The sequence below is a fragment of the Cynara cardunculus genome, unplaced genomic scaffold, assembly GCF_001531365.2.
Source record: "Cynara cardunculus var. scolymus isolate 2C unplaced genomic scaffold, CcrdV1 Un_Scaffold_1598, whole genome shotgun sequence".
NCBI lineage: Eukaryota > Viridiplantae > Streptophyta > Magnoliopsida > Asterales > Asteraceae > Cynara > Cynara cardunculus.
In genome coordinates, this window is record NW_020200811.1 from 94732 (window position 1) to 106469 (window position 11738).

At 32.5% G+C, this 11738-nt stretch overlaps 1 protein-coding gene across 1 annotated transcript; it reads right to left on the reverse strand.

Moving 5' to 3' along the window:
• Window positions 1-4047: 4047 nt before the first annotated feature.
• LOC112502577 (galactan beta-1,4-galactosyltransferase GALS2-like) lies at window positions 4048-7043 on the reverse strand. The gene is made up of 2 exons (XM_025106527.1): window positions 5929-7043; window positions 4048-4550 (listed from the first exon to the last, which is right to left on the reverse strand). Exons 1-2 carry the CDS (start codon window positions 7041-7043, stop codon window positions 4205-4207), a joined length of 1461 nt encoding a protein of 486 aa, XP_024962295.1. The 3' UTR covers window positions 4048-4204.
• Between the last annotated feature and the right edge of the window lie 4695 nt (window positions 7044-11738).

Genomic DNA, 11738 nt, shown 5'->3' on the forward strand with positions numbered 1-11738 from the left:
TAAGTTTAAAACGAAATAACCAACAATATATTAGATAATAAAGTATAAAAGTATAAGCTTTAAGTAATTTACTACTACAAATTAATACAAAAAAAATATTATGGTTAAATAAGATATAAAAATATAAATTTAACTAACTTATTTCAGGAACGGACTCAAAAATCTTTGCATATGATGATATTATATAAAATGGTTGCATCCTCTAAATAATACGGTTGCACATTTCATTAACTCATATTTTTTTTACTTACGATGGACGGACAATATGGTGGCCCGTGCTACCACAACCACCACCTGGGTTTGTCCCTGACTTAAATAAATTAATATACACTAAAAATGGGTATAGTTAAATGATAAATAATAAATATATAAAAATGTTATAATTTAGCATTAACTAGTTGAACGTTATTAGTGTATTATGATTAAGGGGTTGTTTGACAGTTGCTGAATGGTTTGGTGTAGAATGATTTAGTGTTCAGAATGATTAAGTGGTCAGAATTATTAAGAGACTTTCATGATATAGTGCAAAATAAAATATAATTGTTTGGTAATTGTTTACAATGAAATCATGTCGCTTAATGGTTAAGAGAGGCTCACGATACAAAATTATTCAAAGGGTTTTAGAACCATTAAGAGACATATTTTTTTTTTGTCAAACAAAATTCACTTCTTAATGATTCAAGTGTTACCTATTAATAGAACTATTAAAAAATAAACAAACAACATTTAATAATAATAATTTAAATGTTAAAATTTAAGACAAATGTTATCTTTCTCTCTTTCGATTGGAGACGATATAGTCTACTTTAGTCTTAAAAATATTTTTTTATTAAAAATAAAAGTTTAATTTACCGCTTTAAAGCACAACAAATTAAGTTGGTCTTATTTATTAAATACATACTAGTTAATAATTGTTCGTACATTTTCAGCTTTTTTTACTTTTTTATTTAAACATTTAATAAGAAAACACTTAAAAATTATTTTTTTAATTATATAATATTTATATATGGCAAATAAAATAGATAAACTAAGACATTTTTCTCACTATTTTGTATATCGATTAAGGGGCGTTTTTAATATATATGAGACGATTTAAATTGTTTTTTTACCGTTTTAGGACCAAATGTCATGGTTTTAGTTTATAAAATAAAACACTTATACTCTCACAACCCATATACACAATCTACCGTGACAACCTTTAAAAAAATACGATTGTACGTGAAGATTTTTTCTATGTTTACCACTTTTTTTAAAAAAAGTATAAATTAACCAACGAATGTTGTTATATTTTCTTATAAGAAATGTTGATATTCTATAATAATTGTGGAGACGAAAAAATTATATTTCTTATAAGAAAATATAACAACATTCGTTGGTTAATTTATGTTTTTTTTAAAGTGGTAAAATTTAGAAATTTTCACGTACAATCATATTTTTTTAAGGGTTGTTACGGTAGATTGTGTTTACGGGCGGTGAGAGTAAAAATGTTTTATTTTATAAACTAAAACCATGACATTTGGTTCTAAAAAGGTTAAAAAAAACAGTTTAAATCGTCTCTTATTTATTAAAAACACCCTCTAATCGATATACACTAAAAAACAAAATAGTGGTAAAAAGATGCATGGATCGCCCCCGGGGGTAGATCCGGTGAGGTGGGGGGCGATCCCCATTATCGAGACAAACAATGTTTGGTTTCTTAAAGTAGATACATGTAAGCCCTACCAAATTTTTTTTTTTTTGTATTATTTGGTAATTTTCTTTAATACATCAGGTATATTTTAATCGTTTTGGTGATTTTCCTTTCTAAAAAACTCCGCTCTTGATAATTGTAAAAGACTTAAATAACCTTCATTAGAGAGAGAATCTCTATGACCAAGAGAGAGTTTCAAACTAAAAGCTATTTAACTATATTTAAAAATAAATGGATAATATATTTTAATAGAAATAAATTTTTTATCTTGTAATGTTTATTTAATAATGATTACATTTATCAGTATTTAGTTATACGAATTTAACACGGAGTTTTAATAATATATACTTAGGGGTTGTTTACCAAAAAATTTCTATTAAATTTTGTATGGATAAATTTGTTATTCTGGATAAATTTATCTGTCTGGGTAAAAAAGTGTTGTTTATTTTTTTACCTGAATCAACAGTCTGAATGACATAAATAACCGATCTACCCCTAAAAATGTAGTGTTGTTTACCTTTTTTTGAACATGTTTAAACCAATTTTTGTTTACACCAGTTCAATCAAAATCAACCCAAAAAACTATTGTTAATCAAACCAAAAAACTATTGATCATCAAACCAAAAAACTACCATTCATCAAACTATTTTCAACATCAAAACATAATAATCTGGAGGCTGAGAACAAGTTCAAACAAGAGTGACGAAAATCCATGAAAATCAAAGAAGACGACTGAAAATCAGGAGGTTATACCCTAAAATCGAAACATAATAATCTGGAGGCTGAGAACAAGAGGAAGAAAATCCATGGAAATCGAAGAAGACGATTNCTGGAGGCTGAGAACAAGAGGAAGAAAATCCATGGAAATCGAAGAAGACGATTGAAAATCAGGAGGTTATACCCTAAAATCGAAACATAATAATCCGGAGGTTGTACCCTAAAATCGAAGAAGATGACAAAAATCCATGGAAATCGTCCAACTAAAATCAAAGAAGACGAAAATCCATGGAAATCGTCCATCGGTGTAGAAAATGAGCAAGAGATTGTCACTGGGAAGAAATCGATCTAAGAAATCGATCAGCAATGAAAAAGATGAGCAAGAAATCGTCACCTTTGAAAAGAAATCGATCTAGATGATGTTGCATGGAATTTGTCACTAGAAATGAAATCGAACAACATCCGGAAAAATCCATGGAAATGAAACCGATCTAAGAAATCATCACCGGAAAGAAGATGTCAAGAAATCAATGTGCAGGGGTTTTGAACAAAATCAAGGAAAGGAGGTTTTGAAGGTCGAGATTGATGGTGAAGATGAAGATGGTGATGATGGAGATGAAATTTGGAGATGGTGATGAAGTTTGGATATGGAGATGAAGGAGGCGATTCTGAATCTGGAAGGAGGAGTCTCTCAAAGAGGCAAGGTTGTCTTTTTTTTTTTTTTTTTGAATGGGGACAACACAACATATATATTTGTGCGATTAAGTCACCTTCTATGAGAATAAATCACAAGTAAACAGCCTAAAAGAGCTGTGCGAATAAGCCAATCTCACCATTAAGCTCATTAAGTCGCAAATAAACACATCCTTAATCAACTTATGATTTTAAATTTAAGTAGTATGCATTAATAAGTGGTAGTTGATGTATAAAAAATTAGTTTTAAGACTTTACCCAAAATGCTTTATAATATAATTAAAATGATACTTACGCGATGCAACAAGACATATTTCGATTTTAATGTTTCGTTTTATTCTGTGTCCTGTCGATGGTATAATACGGTTTATGTGGTTTTGTGAAAAACGATAATGTTTTATTTTTAAATAAAATATAAATTTGAAGATATCTTAGAATTTTGAAGAAAAAAATATAGATATTAGTGTCAAATTAACTATTTAAAAGTTCTTGTTTTGTTATATAATTTCTTTAATTCATTTTTTTATTATAATTTAATTTAAGTTTAATAACGTTATAATTTATTTTTGATTTAATAATATATTTTTTACAAATATAATAATTAACTATTTTGTTAAAATACAATAATTATTCTAATTATATTTTAGATTTTTTATATTTAAATAAAATATTTATCAAATATTTAATTATGTTTATCTATAATTAATTACACAAATTCAAGCATATAGCTTTAATAAGTTGTACTTATACATAATTTACTTGTAATCTTAAATTTTAAGTAATATGCATCAATAAACAATATTTTATATATAAAAATCATTTTTAATAGAATTTTTATCAAATGTTTTATAATATAATATAGAAGTATAAATTTTTTTAAACTATTTCATAAAATTGAATTAAGCTTATTATGCAAAAACCAAAAAGCAACATTAATTTTATTAAATATTTTGGAAAAACCAAAACTAAAGTAGAAGTAAATATATTTGAGTACAAGTACATCTTAACTTCATTCCATCTATCTATCAAATACCAAAACCCTCTATAACTTCATTCCATCTATCTATCTATACATAATAAAATCAAAAGATAGAAATTAATGTGTCATTGTTTGGTTCTTATCAAAACAGATCCAATCATTCGTAGTTCGAATCGCTTCACCGCTCCGGCCACCTCCCGCATCGTCTTGTCGACCTCATACGGCGTTCCCCCAACTTTCATACTGGTCGTGTTAACCAGCTGTCTACATGGTTCCCTTCGCTCGGATATAGTCCCATGGTAATGATAGTACATTATCTTCCCTTCTGTGTCATGTGTCGTCTTCCCCAACAAATTCTCCGACATATGTACCCCCGTTGCAAAAACGTTCCTCGGTTGTATCGCGTATTTCCGATCTCTCCTGATCCCTTTAACACTATCTCTGTATACCAACTTCTCAATCCCCCATTTCCTGTCCAAAAACAAACTTCCCATATTAAGCTAAACCAAACTATTCCAGTATATCCGGTTGCAGGGTCTTATAATTGGAATATAAGCAAACATGTCATCTACCTCAAAGAACAGAGCAGGGTTTTAGATGAAAGTTCCGTTCGGAACACAAAATTGATTAAAAACCCAAGAACCGTCTACAGCATACCACGTGTCCTTCTTCAGAATGAATATTCACCATGAATAACACATTTGTAATGAATAGGGAAGTGCTATTCATCATTTACAACACATTCAACACGCCCAAACTCCTAATGAATATGCAACGTGTCGTGTTGTGTCCCAAATTTATAATCAATTTTAGGTCCCTAACGAAACCGTTTCATAAAGTTCCCAACTTGCCCCATATCTTCAATAGCCAAACTCACTAGCATTAACAAATGTGGCCAAAAAGTCATTTCAAAAGGAGATGGATTGAAAGAAAAAGACAAGTTAGAAACTTGTAGAACACACACAGCAACCCAACTATGAATAGGGACGTGTTATTCATTACGAAGAAAACATGCATGATATATATGTTACAACATGTATGATGAATAACACGTCCAAACTCCTAATGAATATGCCAATATGCCACCTGTCTTGTAGTGAACGATTACCGAATTTATAATCAATTTTAGGTGTCCCTAACGAAACCGTTTCATAAAGACCCCACCTTGTCCCATACCTTCAATAAATGTGGCCAAAAGATCATTTCAAAAGGAGATGAATTGAAAGAAAAAGACAAGTCAGAAACGTATAGAACACCCGCCCCAAAAAAAAAGGATCCTAAAAACACCATATGATATGAGCATAAGCCAACCACACATCCATCCTCTTCAATACCATAATTAAATTACACTATTCATCACCAAACGTTGTGATGGGAAATAGAATTTTCTTCAAGAAACAGATCACAAAGTGCTGAAAATGAAAACAAAATCCCAAATTTCCATCAAGTTATCCCAAAGGCTTCAACACCCAAATTTGGCCACACAAAAGAGGGCTGGGTTAGAAGAGATCTACATTCTTGAATGCCCGTTAGGATGAGATGCATGGAACCATGCCTTATTAAAGGCAATTCATGAGTAGATTTGAGATAAAAAATATCAACGGCTTGACTTGACTCTCCTTCTCACACGATCCTAAAAAGATTAAACAATTGTATTTTTGCCAAATTTTAGATCTACGACTCCTAGGCAAATGGACAACCAATTATTCCATTTCACATGGCAAACGAATATTTGATTTGACAACGATCAAGAACAAAGGTCAACATTTTAAGAATCTGAAAGTTCTCAAATGACTGAATCTTTGAACTCAAAAGTGTAATCCCAGAAAGAAAATGGTCAAGTACATACCTGTAGATTTTGCCCACATGATCATCAAGATAACAGAGCTTGTTAGACATGGTTCTTTGTTCAATGGTGAACTGGGTGTAATTCGTCAATGAATCCATAACCGTTTTAATGGTGCTTTTCTTTGGCACAAAGATAAACTCATCCACATCAAAAAAGAACATCCATTTCGCCATGAATCTGTATCTATGCAAACAATCATTCACAATCAGAAACTGATTATGATAATACCCATCAAACCTTTCTTGTTCCCGTATGTTCTGCACCGTCACGTAACCCTTTTCCATCCATGGCCGTAAAACCTCCATTACTTCCGGATGTATCCCGCCGGCGTCGTGTATGACGAAATGCGACTTCTCTCCGAACATTTTCACGTGGTAAGCTACCCATTCACGAATCCTCTGTGGACTCAGGTTACCGTACAACGACGAACCGCAGTAAAGATAGTCGTATTTCGGAGGCGCTGTAAATTGCAAAAGGTTTAAGCTTTCTGGGGTTTCTGTCAGAGCTTCAATGGTGTCGGTGAGGTTGAAGTTGGCGTCTCCACCGCCGGAAGTGGAGGCATGGAGAAGTAACCGTCCACCGGATCCGTCGTCACCTACAGGGAAAGGGAAGGTACAGTTGACAACGACGACGGTGTAAACACGGCCGTAGCCCCAGTCAGGGAGGATCTTGTTTCCGGCAACGGTGATGTTCTGGGGAAGCCATTGACAGATGTATGTGGGTTTGGAGAAGACGTGAAGGGGTTTGGAGGAGAGACCAACGACGGCGAAGGTGTTGAGTCCACCTCTGTAAGCAGACATGAGTATGAAGTTGTAAGCGGCGGTGCCATAGGTGTTGAAATTTCTTTTAATGACACCATTGTTGAGAACAACATCCTGCTGGTTAATGTGGGTTGGTGGTGGTGGTGGTGGTGGTTGAGGGAGGGCGGCGCAGTGGCGGAGATCTTGGATGGAGAAGGAGAGATGAGAAGGGAAGAACTGGAAGAGGGTGAAGAGGGAACAAAGGAAAAGAATGGAAGACAAGAGAAGCTTGAGTTCAGGAGCACAATTCCATACGATTCCAATGAACATCTTCTTAGGGTTTGGGTTCTGGATTGCATCTCTGTCCTTCACCATTTTTGGGAGGATGGACCGACAGAAGGAAGAGAAAGAGAGAGAGAGAGAGAAACAAAAACGATAATTAAGGGTTTGTTGGTTTTTGCTTATCCTTTCTTGTAGGAACAGAGTAGTAATGTTTTAAAGCCCTTTTTTGAATTACATTATTACCCCTTTACTTGCCAAAAATAAGAAAAGGATAAAAAGAAGAGAGTGAATTACACTCTTAGTGCTTGTGGTTTGTTTAGAATTTATGTAGTAGACTAAGGGGATGTTTACGAAACATTTATTTGGTAAATGTTTATCGGTAAAATTTAACACTATTTTAATATATCATATATATTGTACATTCAATCATCTTCTCATACTTGTAAGATAACAAAAATCATACCACAATTAAAAAAAAATACTTAAATATCTTAATATCATTTCATATGTCGATTTAACAAAAAGAAATCGTAAACGGAAGTTGGCAAAAGATAACCAAAATCACAACATACTTCAAGATTTTAAAATACTTAAATCTAATAAAGTTTTTTTTTTGAATAGTTAACATTTTTTTTTTTTGCTAAAAGAGGGTTGGCCAAAATGAGTCAACCCCATGAACTCGGAGGGTCGGCAAAATGAGGCAACAACGTGAATTTAGAGGATCGGTTAATAGGAGCTAACCCCATGAGTTTCCACAAAGATATCTCGACCTCCCTTCTTATACCCACCATTGATTATAAATCGTTCGTATCTCCATCAATGTGAATATACACAACTCAACCATAATTCAAGAAATGAAAAATACTCTCTCCTTAGGATATTACATCATTCATTGTAAGTTTTACTCGAAGATATATAAAGATATAAAGATAAAGTTAAGAATTACTAATTGGTTTCGTCATCTGATTGGCTTTGATTTCAGCCATGGTTTTTCATTACTATAATTCTCATGTTTAAGGTTATTTAACTGTAAATTATATATTTTCATTGATATTGTTTTTTGTAACAAAAATAATTTCATACATTTTCTTATTTTTTTGATGTAAAAATAATGTTTTGACATTAAAAATTGTTCAAAATGGTTAGTTGCAAACAAATTTGCAATATTAACTGTTATTATAAGCGTACACAAAATTAGTTTTTCCAATTTTGCATTTTAGCTTATAATGCTTGTTTTGTGACTTAATTATTAATAGATTATGAAATAGATTGCACATAAAAATTACAACTAACACCATTATTCAAAATCTTAATTATCTTTGGTTATTCTTTTAGCATATCATTGATCATAGAATATGCCAATTTTTAATTAATTATTTTTAAAGTTGCTAGAAAAAATGAGATCAGCCAAAAAGGAACGTTGTAAATTGTCACAAACCTTTTTAATTTTGAAAGACATCGCCTTCTCCCTCGATATACACACCATCTCATTTCATTGGATTATATTCTCATCAACATGAGACAACCGAGGTAACATCTACTCATCTTGATTGTGTTCTTGGATGATTAATCTAATTTGTATGATTTTGGGAACATCAATTGGTATCAGAACTCAGATTGCAACAATTTGATAGAGGATTTACAAAATTTTCGAGGAATTTTGCACGGATTTGGTGGATTTTAATCGCCTGTTCTTGAATTTTCTTGATCGGAATGCACATTTTCTGCTCCAATCACATCAATTATTAGTGTTAATTGTTAAAATTTTGCACTACTAGATTCGTATTTTCAATCTGAATATATTTGATTCACATCATTTTGTGTTTTAATCAAGTTTTGAATCGATTTTGAGTGATTTTTGAGTTTACGAAAAAGTTAATGTTCTTCAAAAACTCATAATTTTTTCATGTTTTGATCCAAATCTTTGGTGAAAATTGTTAAAAATTGTGTTTGTTCTTGAATTTCAATCGTATAACTCTTTGATCGATTTAGGTTAAACGGGGTATAGTTGTGTGCGCTTTAAGACATGTAATTTTGTGTGAATTTGATTGTGCAATTTAGTGATAAACCGGGTAACACTTGAGCGATATGGTGTTAAACCGTCTGAAGTTGTGTCCGATTAAGTGATAATTCGATCATAACCGTGTGCGATTTAGTAAGCGATTTAGTCTATCCGTTTGGTTTATTGTGCGATTTAAATCTTAATCGTATTGACTTTGACTCATAAGTGTGCGGATTGTTGATTTTGACTATCTGAGCGGATTTTGACTTTTATTGTCAAGCGGATTAAATTCTTTTGACTTTTTGAGCGGATTGAATTGTTTTTATAATTGAGCGGATTTGATCGTATATTGAATTGTTGACTTGTTTGACTTGACTTGTTGACTTTTTACGTCCGTATTCAATTTTGTTAATTGTGCAAATTTTGGCTAAACTTTGAATTCACCAGATTACTCATCCGGATTTATTGTGTTTGAGCGAGCTTATTTGTCTTTGTTGACCTGTGTTGATTAGAATTTTTGACAATCTTTTTGTCCGGATATCTAATCCGGATAAGTCTTTGTGCTTAAATTTTCTAAGTCTTAAATGTGTGTGCAATTTATTGAGATAAATCTTGAATCCTATCCTTTAAACCAAATTTTGAACGACAGAAGATTCGATATCATATAAATCAGATTAAATGAGTTCAAGGGAAGGAATGGATATTGGTACTGATACCAAACCACCAATCTTATTCAGAGGATATTACAATTAGTGGAGAGATAGATTCCTGAATTTTATTGAAAGAATGAAAGAAGATTAAACTGATCATGGAATTTTTGATGGAAGGACCAATAGTAATCTATAGAGAGACACCTGCCATTCCTGAACAAGGTAGACCTGCTCAAAGAATAATCAAAGAGAAATCTAGATACACTGCTGAAGAAAAGGAGAGAGCACATGTTGATGTGTTATGCAAGTCATATATGATGGAAGCACTGACCAATGACATTTATACAAGCATTGACAGTCACAAATCTTCTGGTCACAACATGTGGGTGCAAATAGAGAAAATGATGATGGGTTCCAAGGTGGGAACTCAGTTAAAAATCACAAACTGTATTTCTGCATATGAAAAGTTTAAGGCTAAAGAAGGAGAGAGCCTTGATGATGTATATGATAGGCTTACCAGACTGTTAAATGAGCTTACCAAGAATGACATCTCTAAAACTGTCATTGAAATCAATGTTAAATTCCTCAACAACTTACAACCAGAGTGGAAACCTTATGCCAATCATATCAGATTCAATAAATCCTTATCTGATATCGATATACACGAGGTTTATGAAACTCTGAAATAGAACGAGGAAGAAGTTTTAGAGGTCCGAGATTCAAAGAAGAAAAAGGAAAAGGAAGTTTACAATCCTTTAGCCTTTGTATCTGAGAAGAAGAGTAAAAGCAGATCTGGGAAGCAAGTGAAAGAGATCAACCAGTCAAGTGAATCGTCAAGTGAAGGGAGTGACAGCTCAGACTCAGACTCAGAGATGAATGAACTCAAACATGCCATGACAATGCTTACCAAAGCATTTCAGAAAAAGTTCCAGAAGAAACCGCACTCAAATAATCAGAGATTCTCTTCAGGTTCAAAATACGAATTTAAAGATAAATTCGGTGAAAAGAAGAAGTATGATGAGAAGAGATATGAAAAGAAATATGAAAAGAAACCTGAAGAGAAGAAAAAGTTTGTCAAAGGAGTTAAGGATGAAAATACCAAATGCTACAACTGTGGCAAGTTGGGTCATTTTGCGGTGAATTGCAGAAACCTGGTAACAAGAAATACCGACTATTATAAGAAGAAATTTCTTCTATCTAAACAACGAGATGCAGGTAAAGCATTGATGGCTGAGGATGACCATTGGTTAAATTTGACCGATGAGAAAGAAGAGTCAGAAGCTATGGCTCACATCTGTTTGATGGCTAAGACTGAAAATGATTCTTCAGATGAAGGAGATGAGGAGAATGCTGAGATGGATGAAGAGGTATTGGAAAACTCATGCATTAATCAGATGCAAAAGATGATGCTTAAACTCCAATCTTTTCAGCAACAATTAAAAACTGAAAAATTACATTCAAATAATTTTCAAAAAGAATTAGAAACGCAAAAAGAAAAACACTTAAAAACTCTTTGATGAGAATGCTGGAAATTTGGATTGGCAAAAGTTTTATTATTTGAATAAAAAACATTTCATGAAAAATCCGACATCTTAAAATCCGAATTATCTGACTCAAAGGACATATATAAGTCATTAGAGTTAGTGAATGAAGACTTAATTGTTAAAATTAGCAAGCTTGAATTACAAATTATTGATTTAAATGAAAAATTGAAAGCTAATGAGGAGAAGTTATGTTATTACCCAGATCTGACAGTAGAACAATTTAATAAAGGAAATCAAGAGAGATTTGTAGAAGAAGAAGATGAAATAGAAAACAACGCCGCTTTCTTTATTGAATGGAAATTACAGACTCTCAAGAACCCTAATCGACTCTCATATGATGAATCTAAATCTATGTTTTACAAAGAATTCTCTAAAATGCTCTCGTCTCTTTTTCTCTGCCTGAAACACTGCTATATATAGGCATAACGCCATGATAATCTGAATAGGATTAGCCTTATCCAAAATAGGATTAGCCTTATCCAGATTAAGATTCTGAAGATAGTCGTCTTGAAGGACCAGAGGATTGACCAGAGGATAGACAGACCAGAGAGGCTCTGTCACTCCAGAGGCTCTTGTCAATACAACCAGAGGC

Bases quoted from the DNA above. Each gene is read 5' to 3' on its own strand.
- LOC112502577 (XM_025106527.1), bottom strand. From the start codon at position 7,043: ATGGTGAAGGACAGAGATGCAATCCAGAACCCAAACCCTAAGAAGATG. The intron at 4,551-5,928 runs GTATGTACTTGA...GTTTTTGGACAG, and splicing joins CATGTGGGCAAAATCTACAG to GAAATGGGGGATTGAGAAGT.